Source organism: Hemicordylus capensis, chromosome 4, assembly GCF_027244095.1.
Source record: "Hemicordylus capensis ecotype Gifberg chromosome 4, rHemCap1.1.pri, whole genome shotgun sequence".
NCBI classification, from domain to species: Eukaryota; Metazoa; Chordata; class Lepidosauria; order Squamata; family Cordylidae; genus Hemicordylus; species Hemicordylus capensis.
Genome location: NC_069660.1, coordinates 83,694,690 through 83,719,814, shown reverse-complemented (window position 1 = coordinate 83,719,814; position 25,125 = coordinate 83,694,690). Strand labels below are relative to the sequence as shown.

At 44.6% G+C, this 25,125-nt stretch overlaps 1 protein-coding gene across 3 annotated transcripts in view; it reads right to left on the bottom strand.

The window, feature by feature from the left end:
- The window catches only part of DMAP1 (DNA methyltransferase 1 associated protein 1), a 48,278-nt gene extending 23,624 nt beyond the window's left edge, over positions 1-24,654 (bottom strand). Inside the window, exons 1-8 of one of the 3 annotated variants that reach the window (XM_053247093.1) lie at positions 24,534-24,654; positions 23,030-23,139; positions 22,458-22,549; positions 19,499-19,694; positions 18,319-18,477; positions 15,504-15,671; positions 11,182-11,367; positions 5,830-5,901 (exon numbers count right to left, since the gene is read on the bottom strand). In XM_053247093.1, the coding sequence (XP_053103068.1) occupies positions 5,830-5,901; positions 11,182-11,367; positions 15,504-15,671; positions 18,319-18,477; positions 19,499-19,694; positions 22,458-22,549; positions 23,030-23,131 (975 nt within the window). In that variant the 5' untranslated portion in view covers positions 23,132-23,139; positions 24,534-24,654. The other 2 variants (XM_053247094.1, XM_053247095.1) reach the window with 2 other exon arrangements.
- Positions 24,655-25,125: the final 471 nt, after the last annotated feature.

Genomic DNA, 25,125 nt, shown 5'->3' with positions numbered 1-25,125 from the left:
TTGCCTGAATTAAAAAACTTCCATTATGCAGTATGCAAACCAACAGTAGGATATTTGGAAAATATTTCCCCCACAATCTGTGTGCATGTGCACACACATGTTTTCTTTGCCACCTCAGGAATTTGAGATCATACTTACAAAAGGGTATGCTATAATGAAGCAAGTTTTTTTTAGGTGTACTGGACATTTTGGTCACAAAGCTTGTGGTTGAAAATGGATCCAAAAGTGTGCAGGAGCATGCACGCATGGAGGTCTGCATAATGGAAATCTTTATCCAAGCACCCCTATGGGTGCACATGGATTCATCAAGGCTGAGAGGAATAGGGAAGCCTCTGCTGGAGAGGAACTGCATGTACCACTCCACAGCTGACCAATCACGGCTAGTGTGCCAGAGCCATGGTGTTCTGGTATGCAAGTTCCACACAAAAGACGTGGCAGGCCACCCTGTAGCAGAGGGCTTAGGAACTGTTGCGGCACTAGACATGCTGAGGAGATGCCAGGAGAACACCCCAAGATGGATTTCTTCAGGGTTCATCACTCGCAAGTCAAAGACGACATTCCAATCACACACCCCTCTCCGCCCACACACCTTGCCGCGTGCTCCGTGTTCCTAGCGATTATCTCACCTATCTGTGTAGTGGAGGTTGGCTCTGCAAGCAGTCACTACACAAGAAGCGTCAGTAAAAGCAACAAGAACACTTCATCTTCAGAAATTTCCCCCGTCATGGCAACATACAATTTCAGGCTAATAAGGAGGTGCTGATTACCATCAGCTTATCTCACCAAGATGCCTTGCAGCTCAGTCAATACTAAAGAGATAAATTATTAATTGTTCCAAGTAATTAAATTTATCAAATCCAAATAAATATTACTGGTATTTTATGTAACTGCTTTCAAGGCTCGGCCTCTGAAGGGACAGTATTGATCAAGCGAGGAAAGACAGATGTTTCCCCCGTTAGCAGCTGATGAGGTCTGGCTCTGCATTAATGTCAAAGGGAGGCACATGGCCAAGAGCGTCTGGTGAAGGGTAAACAGGCAGCACATGCAACTGTTTCATAGTGAGACAAATCAAATATTGAGAACTTACATTTCTCACACACACACACACACACACACACACACACCCTTGCACCAAGCTTAACCAAAAGCCTCGTTTATCTTGAATACATAGCCGAGTTCGAGCCCCCACCCCTGCATCCCTGCACTCTAAGAAAGAAAGCACCACAGTGGATTGTACCTCATTAATCAGTGCTAAAAAAGTGCTCAGTTGGCTAGTAAATATTTAAAAGCCAGTGAGGGTGGATGTGTGAATCAATGGGAATGAAAGCTCCCTCTCCCCCCATTTCTTTTTAATTGGTCTGACCACCAATTTGTCTACAAGATCCTAGTTAGCAGGTAACAAGTAAAACTGCCGGCTGGAAGTCTTTCTTGGTAGAAGGTGTCCAGCTGTGAACTAAACAATTGCTCCACAGCATCCCCCAGTGCGCTCCATGGCTCTGAGGTTGCTAAGAACTTGCTTTCATCCTGATGTTTTTGCCTCATTATCAAAGACTCGGCAGCCTGGAATCCTGGCCTCTCGCTCAGAGCAAGAGCCCCAAATCAGAACCCACAGACACCACTATCCTTCACCTACCTCCATTTTACCAAGGAGAATAAGATAGCAACTGAACCCTTCAACAAAATTTCCCTGACAAAACATATTAGCACAGAGGGGATCACATATAACTAAGGTTAAATATAAGAGAAATCCAAAACATAGAAAAATAGTTGAATGAGCTTTCACTCTGCACTAGCATCAGAAAAGGCTATATTAAAGCTTTTTAATTGTTTCTGGAAAGGGGGGGGAAGGTTATGAGCAACCTTTGCCTCTTTTTTCCCCAATTCACTGAAAGTGGCACATAAAATCGTGGAGACACATAGAACTGCCATTCTCAAGATGGCAACTACTTCCACTCTTCCCAAGAAGAATGAAGCCAAGAAGCTTTGAGGGGGGGTTGCAGCCTTATAAGGAATTGAACAGAGGTAGTGGCCAGGCTGTGGTCTTTCTCTTGCACTAACAATGATAGACAGCTATTAATTTCCAGTGATACCAGCTCTTTGTGGTGGTTTCTAACTACTGTTTTTAAGCATTTACAAAGTTAAAGGTATGTTGGTTGTGTACAGCTAGTGGCTACAACTTTCCCCCACTTTCCAAGTCACAAATCTACAGCATTTGATCACAATGGAATTTTTTTAAGTCTGCATTATTCTGTTAAGGAAATTATGAAGGTTCAGAAAGAGACAATTGACATTGTTCAAGCACCTTTAACTGGGATTGTTGGTGAACAGCAGATGCACTGGATCACCACACTCAGTCTGCATAGGAAATACACCAATCACCTTGCTGATCTCTATAGTGGAGTGCACTGCATTAAATTATTTACAGAACATATTTTTTAAAATGATTATTAGATTTAAAAACCTGTTAATCTGGAAGGTCATCCTTAACCCAAAAAGTAGATGCCTTTCTTGGGGACCACTGACTATTTTCTGATATTCAAGCAAGCCTTTCTCCCTTCTCGTTATTAAGCAGAAAACATGTTGATCTTAGCTACAAAGCTGCCCTAGGCTTCATCATTGCAAAAAAACAGCAAAAGAGAATCTGAACAAGCTGTTTAGAAAGAGGACTTAATCCGGGCAGTTAACAAATCCTCTCCCGATTGCTCCCCAGGGCTCCCGTGTCTACTCACCTTTGTGTATGTCACACTGCACACCATCTCCAAACCTTGTCAATCAGGAATAGAGATGGGGAGGGAGGGGCTGGCACAGGAGAGCATATTGGCAGAAATAATATCCCAATACAGCCAGGATTTAGAATCACAGTGACTTGGGAAAGCTCATGAAATAACACACAAGTCTTGACCAAGGCTACAAGTTCTTGACCAAGGCTACAAGTTCTGCAAGTGCCAAAATGTAGATAAGACCTCTTAACTCTTACAGACAGGTTCCATACACTATTGCTAAAGCACAGTTGCTGAAATGGCTGGATCCTGGTGGCACTGACGTTAACTTACAACAAAACCCACCCACTCCACATTTTCACCCTTTGAAAGTTACGAGTGCAGCATGGGATCCAGTCATAGAGAAATCACAGCGATGCGACACCTCTGACATAAGAACTAGGTCTCAAAGTTAAAGTGAGTCACCAGAAATAAAATTCTCATCTCCCATGGTTCCCACCCACCGCCCCACTTTCACACAGCCCCTTCCTCAAGCAATTGTGATACCTAGGCCAACATGTTCCAATAAATGGACTTGATTGACCAATAAGCAGACTAGGAATTTACTAGACTTCATATTTTCAGGGGCCTCGAGATCTCTGAAAGAGGGTGGGTGGGGGAGGCCATGTACAAAAGCTCAAGTGAGACAATCCTCTTTTAAAAAAAAGGTTGATAATACAGAACAGGAGAAGCCTTTACTGGTAGACGGGTTTTCAACCCACAGCTTCATAGCTGCATCAAAATAATCCAAGCTGAATTGGGAAAGAGGTCATCCTGATGCAATTAAGCCAACTCCAACTTTTTTTTTTTTTAAAGCACACACAAAAATCTGATCAACAATATACTAATCCAACAGGAACAATAAGAAGATATGGTAAGGACAATTCAGAATGAAGGCCTCATTTAGTAAACTGCTTAGGACCTATACAAGTCTAAACCCTGACCAGCCCGATAAGACAATCTCTCTTCTCTTGCTAGAATATAAAAGAGAAAAGTGCGAGGTTTTGTCAGAATATTCCATCTCCCACACATTCGCTGCATTCAAATGTCACATTCCCATTCCTCTTTCACTCAGAGGCTCACTTAAAAGAGTATGTCCTGTTTGATCAAACCATAATTTATCATTACATCCAAACCAGCAAACTAGTTTGAGGCAACCCTCCAAAGGAAGACTGCAAATTATTGTTTGATCCTGGTTTAGAGTCTCCTTCGTAAAGCAAGTTTGACAGTTCAACTGCAGTGGTAAACTGTGGCTTGATCAAACCAGGAAAAAAACTGTTCTATTAAGCTGGGCCTGCAAGGAATATGCAGGCACAGGCTCATTCCTGATCCAGGATCCATGGTTTGGAGGATTAGGAATGTGATGCCTAAATGCAAACATTGGTTGTCGCTCTTAACTAAGCTGAGCAACAAATCCAGTAGTTCAAAGTCATTGTCCATTATTACACTGTTTAGTTTACAGACCGTAACAGATCTATTAAATATTCCTAAATATTAACAAGAACTGCAGCTAAGTAACATTTCGTATTTTATCAGAGGTTTTGAAACATGTCACATAGCAAAGACATACCCAAGACAACCTATTAGCAATCCACACGTTAAGGGTCAAACTAGACATGAGGCTAACTGCATCATATAAGATGCATACTTAAAACCAGAACTCTCTCTTAATTGGCTAAAAGCAGCCTTGGGGAACCCCACTCCCCAATTCCAATCATGACAGTGCTGTGTGAGGAGATTAACCCTTTCCAATACAGCCATTTTCCTCATTGCAGATCAACACCTCAAAGCTGTTATAGACCCCTGAGGCAGCTTTTCTCAGAAAATACCTGTTTCAGAGGCCTATAGCAGTTGCCGGCGGGAGCAATTTTCTGCAGGAAGATAAACAGGAGAGGGCTAACCTCCCCCATTCCTGATCAGAACTGGGCCCCCTCTGCTGCTTTTACTTGATTAAAAGACACTTCCAGTTTTAAAGTATGTCCCTTCGCAATGCAATTAAAAATACCTCTTATTGATGCATATGGGACCCCAAGTATGAAGGAAGGATCTGAAACATGGAGGAAGGACACTGCAGCCCTCCCCTCCTCCAGCCAATCATGCTCTACAAAAAAAGCTCCTAAAGATGGTCCTCTGGAGCCCCCCCATGCCTTTTCCTGCAAAATGTGACTTATTTCACTATCAGTGCTTTCTAGGAATTCCCCCAGTCACCTGCAGAAGTTCCCTGCCACTATTATTCCCATTTTACTAATAAGGAGCCAAGGCTGAAGGACAGAGACTTGCAAAAGCCATTCAGGCAAGTTCCACGGCTGAACCAGAACTTCAAACTCAAGTTTTCTGGATCCGAGTTTAGGATTTTATTCATCTGAGAATAACAATTCCTTCCCCTCACTCCAATGTCCCTGAAGCAACATCTTATATATCTGCCTGGAAAGAACAATTTAAATAGCAAGAAGAAAAAGAGAGTTAAGGGAAAGGGGGAAACAGAAAGTGATTTGCCAAGTTAGTAGTAGTAATACTGTAATATTAAAATGCCTTTTAAGAAATAAAAGTCACAAAGGGCAATCAGCTGCGTTGTTTGTTCTAACAACTTGTTCGCCCAAGCAATTGTGTTATTGTGCTATGACGCATCACAAATGTTACAAAATCCAGATGGAACTCTGCAACCTATTATTAGATTCCCCCCACCGCCGTATTAGCCAAACTATATGAGGACATCAATCAGGTACAAGTGGAACCACCTCACTATCTGTTTCCCACTGCAGATGGAAGGAAGCATAAGAGCACAGAGGCAGGTTCAAGCAGGTGTAACTAGCAGCTCTAGTGGGCTTCCAGAGCAAACACATGGCTAGCATTTCAGAAACAAGGTAGAGCCCACATTATTACTGCAGATGAGACACACTGCATATAGCCACCGCTGAATCCTTAATAAATATTTCTAATTAATGTAAGCAAGAAAGAGCAGGGAGGAAGAGCGGGATATAAATGTAATAATAATAATAATAATAGGAGAAGGAAGTGAAAATTAAAAAAGCATCCACACAAGTCCCCAAGAACCAACACAGTGGCCTACCCTCTGACTCCGCAGCGTGACACCTGCAGACTTGAAATCTGGAAACTTGATGCCAGCGGTCTCGGGAACAGCCTAAAAGAAGGAAACAGTATACATTGATAAAGGAAGTGCAAGAGGCAGCATAAAAAGACAACCCAAAAAAGAGAAGGACCACATCCTGACAGAGAGCCACCTGCCAGAAAGACATGTCTGAACCAGGAAAGCCAACAGAAGCCCCTACTTAGCACAACAACAGCATGGAGCCGTTAAGCAGGGCTGAGTCAAACTATGGACTTAAGAGTGCTTATTATCCACTTTCCAGTTCAAGCCAAACTGCACAAAGGTGGCTTTGGTACATTTTGACAACATTTGTTATTAGAAACCTTTTTATCCCAATAACACCGCACCCATTAAAAAATATTCAGGAAAAGTGCAACTAAAGCAAATACTGGAGTATTACTGAAGAGTCTCATAACATTAAGGGACCAGACAGATGAAGCCCTGATTATTCACAGTGAGGCACACGGAAACAAAATAGCCCCAACTACACCTATACTTTTATTTGGGTCTGAACTAGCTATTGCTACTAGCCATCCACCAAGTATTGTACAGATACTGGTCACTTCACCTCAAGAAGGTAGGGGTGGGGGGAGTACAGTGTGAGAGAACAAAAGCGATCCAATGGACAGAATGTTAGCCAAAGAAAGGCTAACAAAAGTATAACTCTTACAGCTGGACTCTATGTATATTTACTCAGAAGTAAGCCACACAGAGATCAGTGGAACTTACTTCTAAAGTAGGTGGCATACAGAGGACTGCAGTCTTAGCTTCCTTTGGATGTGCCTGTAAGGAACATAGGAAGCTGCCATATACTGAGTCAGACCCTTGGTCCATCTAGCTCAGTATTGTCTACAGACTGGCAGCAGCTTCTCCAAGGCTGCAGGCGGGAGTCTCTCTCAGCCCTATCTTGGAGATACCAGGGAGGGAACTTGGAACCTTCTGCTCTTCCCAGAGCGGGCTCCATCCCCTAAGAGGAATATCTTACAGTACTGCTCACACATCAAGTCTCCCATTCACATGCAACCAGGGCAGGCCCTGCTTAGCTAAGGGGACAAGTCATGCTTGCTGCCACAAGACCAGCTCTCCTCTAGGTAAGATTGAATGCACAGGAGTCGCAATAAGTTGACGCCAATAAGTATGAATCAAAGGCCAGGATACCTAATCACACTGCAAACACACACCCTTCCACTCTTACAAGCATCAATATGGATTGGAATGCTTTAGTCATGCCCTGCACAGTGCTCTTGTACTTTTCCTCTTAAGTGCTCAAAACTAGCTAGCATCAGGCAGGTACTGGACAAGATGATGTATTGGCATGTGTCATGTATTGGCATATTCAAGGTATTTCAACCTAGTCTACCCTAACAGCAGCCTTTCCCATGACCCTACTAGGCTAAAATCCATGGGGCCACATCCTAACCAGGACTACAAGCATGCTGACATTCTGACTGCCAGGACTCCAAACCCTTGCTTAACTCCAACATCTTTGCTTAATCCAATCACTTCACAGTAGATTCCATCTTCTCTACAGAAAAAGCTATTTTCATGCATCATTTTACACAATGTCAGCCATTACACTGATTTGCTCACAGGTTGAAAACCAACTCTGTTTGCTTTGGTCCCTGTTTTAGTGTCTTTTGGCCTCAATCCTTTTACCTTGGTGCCTCAGTGGTAGGACTGCTATCACATGAAGGGTTTGACCTTCGGGCCCCCAGCTCCATGGCACTGTGCTCCTGACTAATACAACCAGTCCTTGAATAACTAAATCCAGAGCAGGTTTTTAAACTCTGCATAGTCTCAATGTGTACACACTTTGGAGTCTAATGCAAAACTGTTGGGTTGTTGTTGTTTTTTTTAAACAATCTCAGCTTTCATTAATAAAAACCTTTTAGCTTCCATGACTGCATATTTTCACAGTTTCCCTGGCAAACAGTCAATAAACACAAAGCCCTGTGGTTGTCTTTGGTAGAATACAGGAGCGGTTTACCATTGCCATCTCCCACGCAGTAGGAGATGATGCCTTTCAGTATCTTCCTATATCACTGCTCCCCAATATAGGTGTTTCCCATAGTTTGGGAAACATACTGTACCAGCGGGGATTCGAACTGGCAAACTCTGGCTTGCTAGTCAAGTCATTTCCCGACTGTGCCATAGGTGGCCCTCAATACATTTGCACCTACAGTAAAGTACACCAGAATCTATTGCTGTATCATCCTCCCTTAACTATTTAATGTTTGTGCCATTTCTATTTAATGACTTTACTGTTTCTGTTCTACTAATTTGCTCCCTGTATGCACTTCAAGCTGAGGGGAAATCTACCCATCTCATAGTCCCTTACATTTTTCACTTGGAATAATGTTCTTCCCTTCTAGCCAAATATTTCCCCATTACAAGCTAAGAATATCATTTATCTGCTGTTTAAACAATGCAGATTCACAAATGTTTCAATACTATAAATTCTTGGACAATTAAGCTGTAACTTTACAAGAATTTGCACAGGGGAAAAACTGAACAGGAGAAATCCCATCTATTGCAGATTCTTCTCTCTCTCTCCCTCTTCAAACTGAATTCCAGGTCTCCAGCACATAACAAAGAACATCAGGTAGTGGTTGCAGAAGATACAACTGCTTCTGTTCAGAAAGACAGAAGTAGTTAATCTCTTGTGTAGAATGTTTTGCATTGATATTTTGCACTGATTTAAAATAAGTGGTAGGTTAAAAAAAGACCCCAGTGTTATTAGCTACAGCACTAAATTCATTCTTATCATAGTATTTGCAAACTGTGGTAGACCAATTTCCATAATAAACATGCTAGTATGCTAAAGGCAGGAAGAGCTTTCTGTGGTGGGCCACCTGTGCCCTACTAGTCTTGCTGCACAGCACTCTTGCTTTCTTTCCACTTTTAGCCTCTGCCCAAACTGCAAAATTTCCCTATCAGCATCATGCAAATTTGGGACTTTGTAGAATGGTTTTCTGCTCACAGAATGTGGGATGTTCATTGGCAATAGAATCTAGCATGGGGAATCACACCCCTCACCTATGATATATGGCAATTTGGGGGAGCGGGGTTATGTCTGCTGGCGACCCCAGTTGTTTCCCCACCACTCTCAAAAATACAAAAAGGAAAACACTGTACCATTCATTTCCGTGGGCCGATTAACTCATTCACCTAAACGAACTGGGTGATTTTCTGTTTTGGAAAGTGTCTTTCTCATTTTCTTTCTTTGAAACTGCTCCTCAGCAGTATTAAGGGCAGAAAAGCAGCCAAATACCGTGGGTCTTGTCGAGTTAAAATTGTGCTACAGAAACCCAGGGGAGTTAATGGAGCTCACTAGAAGTCACAAGATGAGGCTGAACTGGATCCTCCATAAATGCTTCTCAAAAGGGAAAATTGACACCAGCACCTCAGCATTAATATCCTTATTGTTCTTATCAGATACCATCACCAGAAACAAACAAAAGGTGTGCTTTCCCGCACAGAAAGGTCAAGCTTATAAAGGGATATACTGTGGACCATACATGAGACAATTAACGTATTCCATGAACCCAAGGATCCAGCAAGGCAAAATACAATAATCACTGAAATAGTACTAAGAAGATAATTCCCTTCAGTCACTCAGTACCATACTCTGTTACTTGTGCTTTGCCAAGCCCTATCCTGTTGGACATCTGGTTTGGTTTTCCATGCAGCAAACAAAGGAAAGCCTCACTCTCTCCCCAAGCAGCCTGTGTAAATTACAACAAACAAGTTCCTCTGTTCTCATCAGGACAGTGAAAAGCAGTTAAAAGGATGATAATTCCATTTTTGCCACTTGGCCCATACCAATGGGTTGCATATGTTAAAGAACCTTTATTACAAGCTTTATTACTAGTCAATAAACTGAACCTAATACCTACGATGCTTGCTGCCAAAGGCAGAAGGATGCACTATTTGAAGGATACAGATCAACTCTATAGCTATTAGATTCATCGCAGCAATGGTTGCTGGGATCTACAGACTCCTCCACAGAGTACAGCACTGGCAGCTACAACTGAAGTTCCATAGAAGAATCCATTTCACTCCATTCAAGAGAACCTCACAGAGGTTTGGGGCTGCCCTCTTGCCACCTTCCTTCGACAACCTTCTGCCTAGGCCCCCCCCCCCGTGAAAACACACTAACTCCTTCCCACATTCCAGCACTCTGTGTTCCCCTCACATCAGAGCAATTAAACATGTTGATATCCCTCACACACCAGCATGAGCTGTAAATGCTTCAACCTCAATTGACTCTTTGGTAAATGACTTCCCTTTGTTGAGATGATGCTGATACAGCCCTCGATTCAAATTCTTAGTTAAAATGCAATTAAAAAAAAAAAAAAACACGTTTCCCTGCTACAGTTGGTAATTGACTCCTAATGGACTCTGTCATGGTTGAAACAGCACTCGTGCAGCAACAAAAGCCGCCTTCAGGAGCCCTGAGGTGCTTACCAACTCGAAGACATCAGGGCCCCCAGGCAATGCTGGGGGAGGCAAGCAAACATGCCTCGGGCATTCTGAAGGGCTATTTGATCCCACATCCTAGTGGCATGGAACATCTGGCTGGCAAGGCACTGATGACAAAGAGGCCAGGGGAAACTGAAACCACAGGCCCTGGGTCCTTGGGGACAGCCCAGCCCCCATCTGCAGAGCTGCCTTTCCTCAAGGCAGCCAGCACTGGGCACACAAACTGGTGCAGAACAACGAATATGATGTCCCGTGGCTCCCTCCTTATTCATCTTTTCCAGAAACTGCATGCGGCCATTCTCAAATTGGAATCTAGAATTTAAATATCACACTACTCACTCTTAAGCCACGCTGTTGTCCTCCCCACCCACCCCATGACCTGTGCATTCCACTGTAGTCCCATTTCACAGAGCCACTGAAGAGTATCCTATTCAGAAATAAGCACAGAGGCAAGCTTGGCAAGGCCAAAGCTACTCCTTATTTGTCTGCCCCTCCTACCATCTGCAACCTTCAGAAAAGCACAGGAAAGCATGGGTGTATGCAAGTCCACCTTGTCTCCTACCCCAGTGTAGCAATTCACTTCCTTCCAGCTTAATCCTGATCACCTCCAGGTAGCCAGGACTCCAATAGGACTGAAATTCAAGTACTCCCCTGTCCCAAAAGATAGCAGGTTCTAAAAAAGCAGTATACCAGATCAGAGAAGAAGCAAGGGCCAGTACACCACCCTCATCCTCTGCCCCAGGCCCTGACAGACAAATTCTGGCTACGGAAGGGGCAAAGTGGTCCTGTAACAAAGGGCAAGGGCATGAGGACATGGCACAGGATGTTTACAGGTTTCTCAGTCTCTTTCTTCTGTGGCAGCTTCTTCTTCGGTGCTTTGCGCTCTGCACGCCTTTGTTCAGTGGTTGTATCTGCAGCCGTAATGAGTTTCTGCAAGTCTTGTGTTCGCTTCTCCCTCTCTTTCTTCCTGGCTTCAATTTTCCGCAACTCCTGGATTAGATATTCTTCTTCTGCCACCTACCGATGAAAAAGAGGCATGATAATCAGTAAGCACGAGTGGTAAAGTAGTATAAGGGAGCCACCTAGAGGCAACAGTTGTGCTTCTCTCCTGTTTAACCTGCCATATAATCTTCCATGAGCCAAGGGCACATAGTTCTACAGAGGCAAACCACCTGGCAGAGTTTCCTCTTCTATGAAACCTTTGGGTAAAGGTAAAGCTATTGAGTCGGTTTCGAGGGTTCTCCACAGGCCAACTTTCTTAAGCTTCATGTCTACAGCACACAATGGGGCTATTCACATGGGCAGCCCAGCCTAGGCTTGGCTGCCCATGTGCACTGCCAGAGTTGAGCCCAATCCCAGCACTGCCTAGGCCGCAAGCCCAGAAATTTACTCCAGGCTTTAACCTGGGTTTAAGGGCGCGAGCAAGCCCTTAACCCCAGGTTCAGGGCAGCCCACATGCATACAGAGCCGGGCAGCAAGAGCACTCGGCTGAGGGATGCCAGAGGACTTCCTCCTCCAGCTCCCTGCTCTGCCACTCACAACAGCACCGCTCGTGTGCCGCTCTGAGCAAAATGAGGAGGGAGACTGCGTGCAGGAAGGCAGTCAGCAGCCTGCCTCCCCCGCAGCCCTCCTCACCGCTGGTGAGTGTGGTTGTGTGCACGACCTCCATTTTTTTATTCCTGCCTTTTCCTTCTGCCATCCTGCCTCTTGACTCCTCTTCCCACTGAACTTTCCTGACTCTCCTACCTACCCTCACAATTCCTCTTGCCCCTTGGGCCTTTTATGTTTTCCCCAGTCAAGCTGACCTTTCACTTTGTTGACAGTGAAACAAATTTTTGTTTCCTCAGCAATCTGTACAATGTTTGCAAATATCCCCCACCTCATACCAGCTCTGCCAATTGCTGCCACAGGTATCACCACCGCCAAATCCAAATACATTACACGCAGATCAGAGTATTCCCCATAAAAAAGTGATGACCTCTTCTCCACCACATCATCAATGATGTGGCTGCTTACCATCTGCAGTCAAACATTCTTCTTGGATCTATTTTTTAAGCACCAAACTATTCCTTGATGGATCCTCCCTCTCCAGCTACTACCCAGTCTCCTTACTACCTTTCCCTTCCAAACTCCAGGTGCTGCTGCTGACACCTAACTTGGCTCTGGATCCCCTCCAATCTGGCTCCCACTGACGACTGCACTCCACTGAAACTGCCCTCACACAAATCACTAATGCTCTCCTTGCTGTCTCTATTCAGTCTTCATCCTTCTTGCTCTCCATTTTCCTCAATCTCTCTATCTTGCTTGGCTTTCCCGCTCTCTTAGGATCCCCTCAGGGATCTGTTCTCAGCCCTGATCATCTGCTATCTTGGATGATCACCCAGGGCCACACTGTCCCTGGGTGATTTCCTCCGATCTAACCACTTTCAGTAAAACTTGTACAGCAATGATGTCCCTCTCTGACTCATACCTTAAACTCTCCAACATTTCTGCTGAGATGTTTCATCACAATCTCAAACTCACCTAGAGCAGTGGTCCAGGGAGGTAACAGGAACTGTATCCTTGCCAAGAGAAGCTGCTCTTAATCCAGCCAGAGGCTTCCTACTATTACATATATTCCCAAACAGCAGAGCTCATGTACAGGGGAAGCTATTTTCACTTATCCCCCCTGCCTCCAAAAATACATCCCTGGGGATCACACATCTCACAGGGACATATTTCTGGCAGGCAAAGAGCACTTATGGAGGCACAGGAGAGCAGAGAAAATCATTCCCCATTCCTCACCCCTGGGCTCTGTTGCTCAGGAAGCCTCTAGCTACAAGGACCTAGCTTCTGCTGTATTCTCGGACCAATGCTCTGGAGATCTGCCAGTATATAGAGATGTGTGAGGAATCGATTCCGGTGGTTCAGTTCAAATTCAAACCGAATTTTAAATTGGATCATCAGTCCATGAGCCGGTTCAAGCCAAACCAGCCCCCAGTTTGGTTCTACGGTTGAAACTATTCAAGGGATATGCTTGTAAAGGGAACCCTGCCTTTAAAATACTTCTAATGGCAGCAGCAAGAGGGCAACTTACCGCTGGCACTGGTGGCACCTCTAAACTCTGGACCAGGTCCGGCACTCCCAGCAGCGTGGACCGCTTCCGGCCTCCGTGCATGTGTGGAGGTCATGCAAATGGCCTCCGTGCACACATGGAGACCAGAATCAGGCTACGCTGCTGGGAGAACTGAACCTGGTCCGGCATTTAGAGGAGCTGCCACCACCCATGGAAGCTGCCACCCATGGTAAGGTACCCACTTGCTGCGCCCACCCCGGCTGCCATTAGAAGAATTTTAAAGGCAGGGTTTCCCTTTGCTTGTAAAGGGGAACCCTCACCAGATTCCCCTTTACAAGCACACCCCTCGAACCGCTGAAAAGGTTCCATTCGAACTGGGGTTGGTTCAGTTTGAACTCGGACTAGCACCCCTTGCGGGGGGCCAGTCCAGTTCGATTTTGAATCGGTTGAACCGGCCTGATTCGAATCAAACTGGGTTCTGCACATCCCTACCAGTATGTGCAAGACAGAACCTCTCATCTTTCTTCCCAATCCCAATCCTCACCCTCTCTTGTTGTCCACTAACAATATCACCATGCACCGTGATGAACAGGCTCAAAGTCTTGGTTTTAACTTTGACTCCTCACTCTCCTTTATTTCCCATATCCACTCTGTTGTTGAATCAGGACATTGGCTCACCCTTCCTTCCTATCATCTCTGTAAAAACTCTAGTTCACACCATGGTAATCTCTTGCCTTAATTACTGCAACCTTATCCACTCTGGTCTTCTGTGGAAACTCCTCAGCTCCCTCAGATCCACCCAGCAATCTGCTGCCAAAATCATTTCTCTCTGTCTCATTGCTACCTTCAGAGCCCTCCTCAGTAGGGATGTGCATGGAACCGCGGAGCTCCGGTACGACGCCGGTGGGGATAGAGGGTGCACTTACCCCTCCCGCCTCTTTTCCCCCACTGGCGCTCCGTTAAGTTCCCCAAATCCATGGGGCGGCAGCGTACCTCCCTGCCGCCCCTTCCCTTGTTGTTGGCTGGAAATAAGCAAGTAACATGTGTGCCCGCTGCCCTGCACCCACTGTGCACATCGCACGCCACGCGTGGATGTTGCATGTGTGACGTGCGTGCATGACATGTGACGTGAGCAGCGGGTGCGACATGCGCAGCAGGCACACACAGGTGGCAGCGGGCACATACGCACACGTTACTTGCTTATTTCCAGCCAACAACGGGGGAAGGGGCGGCAGGGAGGTATGCTGCCGCCCTATGGATCTGGGGAACTTAACGGAGCGCCAGCAGGGGGGAAAGTGGCGGGAAGGGTAAGTACACCCTCCTCCGCCCTTAAAGAGCTACCCCCACCAGCGCCGGACCAGAGCTCCGCGGTTCCGTGCACATCCCTACTCCTCAGCTCAGCTCTCTCTCACACCCTCGCTCTCCCCACCCACTGGTCATATCCCTTTATATTCCTGCCCACAGTTTTCACTCCTCCAGCTCCACCACCTTCAACTATCCTAAGGTCTCCTGCTCTCCCTAACAACCCTGCCTTTTCTCCCTTGAGGCCTCTTATCTCCGGAACTCCTTCTCAGATCACCTCCTGCATGATTCCAATTCTCTTACTTTCTTCACATCCCTCCTTAAAATCCACCTGTTCCACAAAGCACATATACCTTAACCCTACTGTAACTAAACTTAAGTACTTAGACATGAACAAATGCATGGTCTTCTCCTATTATCCTGCCTCCACTCCACTGTCCTCTTCTTCCTCTACTGTCTCTCTTGTTCATGTCACACTCTGTGTTCCATTAATTATTTCATTAGTCACACCGCTCAATTAATGCATACAGGCTCATTATTTAATCAACTGTCCTGAGGAGATGCAAGATGCACCCCACAAAATATAATTATTTTTAAGGCAATCTTAACTGCCCCAAAGGATATCAAAGAACACCAAAATATGATCAACTATCTTTAGAAATCTACAAACTACTACTACAACAAATATTTATATACTGCTTTTCAACAAAAGTTCTCCAAGTGGTTTGCATAGAAACATAGACCCACTACAAAGCAATCTGAGGTCTGGCTGCCTTCTAACATTCCCTGATATTACCTGTTCTGGTGTCCGGTTATATAGCCTTTCCAACTGTTCCTTCCGACGCCTTTCATGGCCGGCATCAAAGACAGGGATTTTCAAGTCAGTGCCTGGGACAGCACGAACGTTGGCCAGTTTGGCACAGATGTAATAGTAGCGCTCCTTTAGGTCTTCTACTGACCGTTTCTAAGGCGAGAACAAGGGTATAAATGGGAAAGGAGAAATTGAACACTGTGAGGAAAAGAACTGGACCAAGGACCATAAAAATATTTGGCAGATGTCCAAAACCCTCACTGATAAATAAAAATCTACCACAGGAACAATCACCACAGAATAATGAGACCCAGCTACACATAGACCTTGTTGCTGATAGTTCAGCAATCAGAACAAAAGACAGAAGCGCATATCCTGAGGTCTTATCTCACCAAAACACAATGTGGTAGTAAAAATGTTGGATTAGGACTGGGAAGATCTGGGTTCAAATCTCCATTCAACCATAAAGCTCAATGAGTGGCCTTCTACCAGTTACTATCTCTCAGACTAACTTACCTCACAGGATTGCTGAGTGGATAGAATAATTGTGTATACCACACTCCTGTGTTACAGTCACATTTTTAAATTAACAGACAACACTTACAAATGTCTGTACAAGCTACAGGGCTTTGGAAAATGCTCCCTACTGAAAGAAGAGCATCTTCTTCTGTTTGTTTTCAGGAAGAACCTCAAGACTCTCCTGTTTTCGCAGGCTTTAGAACAAATTTTTAATAATTTTAAAAACTTGTTTTAATAACTATTTTATTTTATTGCTTTTATTGTCATGTATTTTAATGTGACTTTTAAATATTTTAAATTTTGTACACCACCTAGAGATGTACATATCAGGTGGTATAAAAATATGATTGACAAATAGATAGACAGACAGACAGACAGACACTGGCCTAAAGTGAGACTGCAAACAACACCAGTCTCGAGCAGCCAATGTCCTAAAGCCCACAGTGAACCAATACTTAGGAAACCCAGACCTCTTTGGAGACACTGCTAGGATCCACAAGAGAATGCCAAGGGATTTTTGACCGCAACTGGGATATTTCCACAAAACATAGTAAACTACAACCGGCTGTCAAACAGAAATTCAGTCAGGGTCAACAAGCAGTTCAGGTCCCAAAAATAAATCTGAGGTCCATTGTCCTGCAGCACGTTGACACCCACCCACTAGGGATGTGCACGGAACCGGTCCAGAGGTCCTTTATGGGCCTCCAAACCATTCCGCCGGTTCGACACCGGGTGGGGGGGTGGCTCTTTAAGGGCGGGGGAGGGTGCACTTACCCCTCCCACCGCTTTTTCTCTGCCAGCACTCCAGTTCTTTCCAAAATCCATGGGGAGGCAGTGTACCTCCCTGCCGCCCCTTCCCCTGTTGTTGCCCAGAAATGTGGAAGTATCACCTGCGCGTGTGCCTGCCACCGTGCCCACCACACATTGCGTGCGCATGTCATGTGTGCAACAGCAAGCGCACGCGCAGGCGATACTTCGGCATTTCCAGGCAACAACGGGGGAAGGGGCGACAGGGAGGTGCGCTGCTGCCCCATGGATTTTGGAAAGAAACAGAGTGCCAGCGGAGGCGGGAGGGAGCGGCAGGAGGGTAAGTGCACCCTCCCCCGCCCTTAAAGAGCCACACACACCCCAGCATCGAACCGCAGTTCCACGGTTCCATGCGCACCACTAACACGCACAGCTAGTGAAGAAGTCAGGGAGGAATTAAAGCCCACAGCCCCTCTCCAACTGGGCAAGTGATATCCATAGTGTGAGATTATCTTTAATACTATAGGGAGAGTTAAGTTGCTTTCAACAAATCAAACAAGGGGACTCCCTTCCCTTGCTTGTACCACTTTAGTTACTTGCAGGAAGGGGAGAATATAAATGTAATAATTAAATAACCTGCATATTATAGACACATTAACAAGATGAATGCTTACATTCTAGTAGCAGTTGAATTATTCAGATTCCTTATAGTTCAAAGGTTATCTTAGGAAGTTTCTAGCCTTCATTAGGAGAAACTTGAAAACTTACAAACTTTATGCCCCAATAAACAAGGAGAAGGATGTGCCTGGCTTCTGTAACTATATAGCTGCGAGTTCTTCTCCAAAATCCTTTGATACACACCCCTTGCTTCTATGCAAATTCTATGCGAGTCTTTACAAAGACTCTCCATGTACTCAGTCTCTACCCCATTACCTGCCCAGCTGTAGGCCCCCAAACCATTTCCCCATACCACCTAATTTCTCTCCTACTGGTCTGAGAACAATAAAGTGTGAGCAATGCTTGGTAGCCTTCATTAGCTTGTACTCCATATTTGCCAAACTCATCAGATTTTGTCTAGCAAAGCGGCACAAGATGAAGCAAATGTTTTCCAGACTCATTTACCTGATGCCAAGGATTATGGATCAGGCAAATGAGACTGGAAAGCAGTTGTTGTATCTTGTCAGGTCCTGAAGGTTCTTTGAGCCCCCAAGAAGGAGGGTATTCATACTATGCCCACCTATAGAGGTGTTTCAGAGATTTATCCAACTTGCTTCCCTTGTCATTATAAATCTCTCTTGCCCCATTCAGGTGCTGCTGGGGAAAAAATTCATACAGAACTTCAGTAACAGAACTAGAGAAAAAAGACAGTAAAAGTTCCTAACCAGACTGAGCGATTCCATGTTCAGTATTTGTCTCTTCTACAGGATTACCATTTGTCAAATAGAAGAAGCTGTTCCTTAAACCAGAACTAAGAATTATTCAAACTGGCAAAGGGCAATTTATGTATTGAAGATACTGGCAGACATACACTCACCTTGAACTGCTGGTGGTCATAGCGGTCATGAATGACTACAAAACGGAGGTCAAATCGACGTGACAAGTCAAACAGGTGGTCTGTTTCAGCTTTGGTCCAGGCATCATCATGAAGGTACATCTGATACTCCTGCTCAGAGTAAATAGGAACCTGCACTGTCTGTAACAGAAGAGATTGATAGAGTGTTCACACAAAAGGTTGCCCTCATAAATATACAGTACTGTTCCTCTAGTATTTTGAGGCAGAACAATCAAACAATTCTTCAGCACAGATCTAATTGTCCTCTTCTATGCCCCAATCACATGCATTTGAAATATGAGCTATATTCCCCACACCTCATCTTTGCTGCTCTCCAAATAACAAATCCAAGAAAACACCAGGCTCCCTCCACCAATTTTATACCTAGCTCAGAATAAAATGCATAGAGCAGATTAACAGAAGTGCTACAAAGTGGATGATTGAGTGCATCAGTCTTGTTTTGTGTTCTTAATTATCTAAAGGGAAATCTCACAGGAAAGTTGAGCAAGTTGTATACATACGCATGCACAAATGTGCAGGCACATGCGCACATTCAGATATTACACTAGAAGCATAAAAAGCAGAAGCACAAAGCACTCATACATTTGCTTGTCAGCTATTTTAATAATGCTCAAAGCTGTTCTGGAGTTCAACTCTGTTGGAAGGAATTCCAGGCCCAAGTTATCCTGTCACATGGTACTGAAGCTTGCAAACCTCTAGTCCAACCCTGGCCCTCACACAGTCCTGCAAGTGTCCAGAAAAAGAGCTTGCAAGTTTGGTGACACCCGAATGACAAGCTGCCAAATTTTCAGATGAATAATAAAGTTAACTCATGGCTTTGAGCCAGTTACCCCAGGTTTCTCAGATGCCCTTCAAAGCCAGGCTCTTTTAGTGTGAACACAAGTAAGTGGCGACAGTGCTAAATATTAAGTACCTACAAATTCCCCACAGAGTTCAAGCACCTAAGGAAATACAGCAGGGTATAACTTCCTGTAGTTTCAGAATCACACATAGCTGCAAAGTTGATATGACAATGAGCAGTAGTGAGTGAGTAGCAGAAAGAGGGTATTTGGAGACAGTACTTTGATAGACTCTGATGCAGGTTTTCCCAGCTACTCCCAACTCACACATACACTACAAGCCCTGCTCCAAACTTCCATACTTTGTTGAATCTGGCAAAGGGGTAATCCTTGCCCTCTTCTGCTGCCCTCCTCCAGTGGTAGAACATAGCCCCATCCTTCCTAGCAGGGTTGGTGAAAGGCATCCATTTCCAAGGCCGCACTTTCTTGGAGCCCAGCTTTGCCTTGACTGTACGGTAGCCCTGTGTCGTGTCACTTGGCAGCAGAGGAGGTGCGTCCCTGACAAAGAAGCAAGACACAAATCTATAGTCTGCATGAGACTCAATTCACATATTCAGCGTGAAGGCCAAATCATGGTTACATACATATCTTTATTTACAATCAAAGATCAAATATTCAAATTATGATTGTTATGTCTGAAGTGAACCATTTTGTAAAGCTTCCATTTGTCTCCCACCCACATACTAAGAACAAACCACCATTGATATAACAGAAAAAACAACAATCTGGATGAAAGAGGGCATCACAGAACCTGGGAAACAGCACGCACACACAGAATTCCAATTGCCCTTGATCTCGGATCTTCCTTCAAAAATCCACACAAGAATTTGCAGTAAGGACTAACATTTTTCTTTTTCCATTTTAACATTACAATGTTACAACAAAATAGATACATACAATCCACATTGACAGTACAAAACAAGCCTCATGTAATCCTATTAATACCACAGAAAAGAGAGATCATATCTTACTATCCCACTAATTTAGAAATGGTAACCATTTATCTCTAAACAAATTACTCTTTTCATTCTCTATGAGCTAGCTTTATTTATTTCACAGATAAAGTATTCCACACTTTTCTAAACCAATCATATCTGGAAAAGTTATCCAATTTCCATTTGGCCAATTCTTGCAGTTAAAAGGAAGTTTTGTATCTTGTATATTAACCACCTCATCTATATACCCTAAAAGTAAAATTAGAGAAGTCACTGGAAGATCCTACCCTATCATATCTTTAACCCTATCATATCTGGAAGGTCCTACCCTATCATATCGTTGACAATGCCAATTGCTTGTTTTGAAAATTGTTTGCTAGTGGTATGCACGAACCGGTTCGAAGGCCATTCAAAAGGCCTCTGAACCGGTTTGCACAGGCGCCAGCTCAACGGTTCGATGCCGGGGGTGGGGTCTTCTTTTAAGGGCGGGGGAGGATGCACTTACCCCTCACGCCGCTTTTCAACTTCTTGGGGCGGCAGCATACCTTCCTGCCACCCCTTCCCCCGTTCCCAGCTGGAAGCAGCGACTGCACGTGTGCCCACTGTGTGCGCGCTGTGCAGTCACACAGATGCACACAATGTCACACACATCACATGCGTGACGTGCGTGTATCCGTGTGCGGCGGGCTCACGCGCAGTCGCTGTTTCTGGCCACTTCCGACCAGGAATGGCGGAAGGGGCAGCAGGGAGGTACACTGCCGCCCCAAGAAGTTTCCTAAAAATGGAGCGCCAGCAGGGGGAAAGCGGCAGGAGGGATAAGTGCACCCTCCCCCGCCCTTAAAGGAAGACACACACACACCTGGGCGTCGAACCGGATGACTCCCTTCATCCCACCCAGATGAAGGGAGTTTTAGTTCAACAACAGCTGGAGAGCCAAGTTTGCCCACTCCTGCCATAGGGCCTAATATTTTTCAAATTATTTTTCTAAACTTCAGGAGTATCCTGTGACAGACAACAATCATTACATTGAAATTGATTGCAAATGCTATCATGCCATCAGTCTGACTTTGCAAAGAGCACAGTTGCCTACTGTGCCTTGCAGTCCTGCTTTTCCTTACTAACAGTCCAGTCCAATCACAATGCTTAGGTGATTGCGATCTAAATTGTTTATACATCTGGCCCAGTAGGCTAGCTTAATCAGACCCTGGATTAGTTTTGGCATTAAATATTTTCTACAGTGGCCTGCTCCATCTAGATCTTAACATCCAAATGTTTTTGGATGCCAGAAAATAATTAGATGATCAGCATTTTTAAAAAAAAACAAAAAGCATGACTTTACTTTCACACATCTTGACTTTAATAAATGCTAGGAAGCAAGTTGTAAAGAATGTGCATATGGATGTGCATGCCCCTGAATATCAAGCATTTCAGAACCACTGCCTACTACACACACATACAAAGTAACATCGGAACAGGCAAGAAACAAAAGAAAGAAGCAAACCAGCATATAAAAATTCACAGAGCTAAAAATGATAGTTCAGAATCAGACACTGATCCAGATTAAAGAAAAACTTGAGATATGCTAGTGTTTTGAAGCATATACTGATTACAGGGATGGAACAAGATATAAGTAAAACAGAGGCTAATTTTGCTTACAGTCACTGTGACACAAGATACACTATTGAAGACAGAATTGTCATAGCACTGAACCAAACAGCCAAATTTAATTCTACTCTTTAACCACATTGGAGGGACTTATTTTATCAGCTTTTTCTTGAAAACAAATAGGTGTTTTGTTTTTTAATTCGGGTTGTTGTTTTTAAAAAGTATTTTGCAAAATATTGCCAAGGTCTACATACTGGCTAGGATCCAAAGACCTACTTCAGGCACCCAAGGTCTTGTGCATACCAGAAACATTTTGTTTTGTTTTGTTTTCCCCTTAGAATGGCAGATCACAATTATCACAAACTGCTTTTAAAACTCACTTCAGTTTTAAAAGAGATTTGCCACATAGCAAAGCAGACTGCTGTTTGAAACAAATAACCATACAATTTTATCTGCTAGGTAAGTTATACGTAATACATTCCATGTTCTTAAGCAGTAAAGTATGTTTGATAAGTAAGTATTTCATATATTTATATTTCAGCCAGTCCCTGCAGTTCAATCTATAAGGAGCCACAGGTAAGGAAACTGCCCTGAAATGCAGGAAATCAGCCTTCAAGAACTGATTTATCAAGACTTTTACATGCCTAAAGCCTAGAAGATGAAAGACTCATCAAAGGAAAGTACCCACTGGTCAGTACAAAAGTTGTGATAACACTCTTACTTTTTATCAGAGTACAGCAGTGCATAGACCTCACGGTGCATTCCTTCTGGTCTCTTAAATGTCAGGGTCTCTGAGGACTTCTTGGATTTTTTCTGAAACAGAAGGTACTTATTACAAGTACTGTAAAATATTTTCATTAGAGGGTCTGCTTCACGGAAGTAAACATCTTGTGAAAGAATCAAAATCAGTTTTTAGAAAAGTATTGCCCAAAATACAAAAAGATATTGCTGCTTTTAGATATTCTGATTTTTTAAACATTGAACAACTTTCCTTCCTGACGCTCAGGGTGTGTCCTTGTAGTCCAGACTTTAATCCCTACTTAAAGTCCACCATCTCTGGTTAAATAGTGTTTGGGGGGAAAGAAAAGCAGTATTTTTGTTAAAGTATATTCCGCAGAAGTTTTTATCAAGAACTAAGTGAAAAGTTACAGGAATATAATCACCATCCTTGTGCTCTATTTGGAGTGGAGGCGAGGCAGGATAGCAGAAGTTGTCTGGCTGTTGTGGCTGACAAAAGTGAAATTCACTGCCTTGAGGATTCATTCAGCACATTTAACCACCCTCAAATGGTACCTTATCAGAATTGATGATGTCTTTCTTATTAATAGTTCCTATGTTCTCGGGCTCTGTGCCCCCCAGTTCCAAAATATCCCGGACATCTGCTCCTGTGGTCATCTTGTTGCCTGGTCAGCAAAGAAAACATGGTTAAAAATCAAGTGATCCACAACCAGGCACCTAAACCAGACAAGACTCTACAACATTAACTACTTTTCTTAACTCCCTCTAGAGAGCTTCACAGACTCTTTGTGTAGCAATAATTTTGTATTCTAATCTAGAATTTGTTTTCTTCTCCATGTGACATAGAAAGCTGCCTTATACTGAGTCAGACCATTGGTCCATCTACACTGACTGGCAGTGGCTCTCCAAGGTTCCGGGCAAGACTCTTTCCCAGCCCTACCTGGGGGATGCCATGGTTTGAACCTGGGACCTTCTGCATGCAAAGCAGATGCTCTACCTCTGAGCTCCATCCCATCTACTTAGTTTACAAAAAACACAACACAACTAAAATGGTCTCAGCAGATACATGAACAATCAATACCAAGGGGACCAATGACAAGGAGTGTGTGCACTCTGTACATTCACAGGTTTGCCACCTGATTGTAAAATCCGGTATCTTGCAACCTGAGAAATCTCTGTTTATTGAAGCAACACAAGGTAACAGTTGTCAACACCGGTAATCTCTACTGAAAGTTTTGCATCTAGACTGGGGGCGGGGGACAGCAACCTGAGACCCTCCAGCTGTTGATGGACTACCACTCTCATCACCCTTAGGATGGTGGGTGTTTAGTCCAACAACAGTTAGCAAGTCTGAGGTGGACCACCCCTCATCTAGAGGGCTTCAAGTAGGCTTTCAAGGCTGCAAAGTTTTCAAGTAGTCCAAAGAAGGCGTTGTAGAGCCCTGCCACTTTTCTCTGCCTGCTCCTCCCCTACCCCTCGGCTACAAGTCCCCCGACGTCCAAACTCCTTGCCACTCCCTCCTGCCAGTCCTTGCCAACAACCACCCCACATTCTTTGAAAACCTGGATCTCTGAAGCAGAAGAAACAAAAAATGAGATGTAGATCTGTGTAATAAGTTGAAGACCGATCATCCGGGAGAGAATTTATCTATGTGGTCGCTAAGAGTCAACACCGACTTGACGGCATTTAATCAATCAATTAGCTGGGACCCAAAGTGTTGGTGCAGATTCCACGCAAACCCAAAGCAAGAGGGCAAGAGCTCCTGACCCTGAAGAGCTGCCTCCTGGGGCTCAGTCCAAGATGCTTCACAGGAAACGACAGTGAGAGGCCATATTTAAGTAATATGGTCTCCCCCTTAACTTCTCCCTAACCACCACAGGAGACTCGAAGTTAAGGCTGAGCAAGAGAAAGGGTGCTAGGAGGGAGAGCGATGGAGCCTCGCGCTGTCAGTCACTGGGGGCGGCTAGTGCTTGGTCTTCCTACCCAGAGACAGCGCGGACTTCTTCCCACACGGCCCTAACGGGACTTAAGGGAAGAGCGGCAGTAAAACAAGACTCACCGGCAACTCTTCCAATCCCGACAGGCTCTTGCCCGCTCCTCCCACTCAGCCGTGGCGTAATTCCGGCGTTGCCTTCCCGCGCCGCCGTGACGCTACAAGGGAGGACAAGAATCTGCTCAGGAGAACCCGGATGTCTCGTGAATGCGAGACTCAAGCAACCACGTGCACGCAGTGATGATATGTTTCGCTCGCAGTCGCTAGAGTGAGATGTTTGGGAGCGAGCTGGCTGGTTGCTCGGGTGACAGTTTGTTAGGATACAGGCTGGGATGGATAATCCTGTGGTCTCTTTACGTGCTGTTGGCCACAAGATGTATTTTTAAAGGAGCGGAGGATGGGGTGGGGTTGTGCATCTGGAACCTTTGTTATTTTGTCCCTCCGCCCGCCCGCCCGCCCGCCCCAAAAGCAGTTCATTAAAAAGGAAGGTGAAAGGCTGAATCTGGTCAGCAAAGAAAACATGGTTAAAAATCAAGTGATCCACAACCAGGCACCTAAACCAGACTTGCTGGAGGCTGAATCTGGAGCCTCTTTACATTCTCTTCTTGTGGCTGTAAAAGGCAATTCAAGGAAATAAAATGGGGCTTTGGGGGTCCGT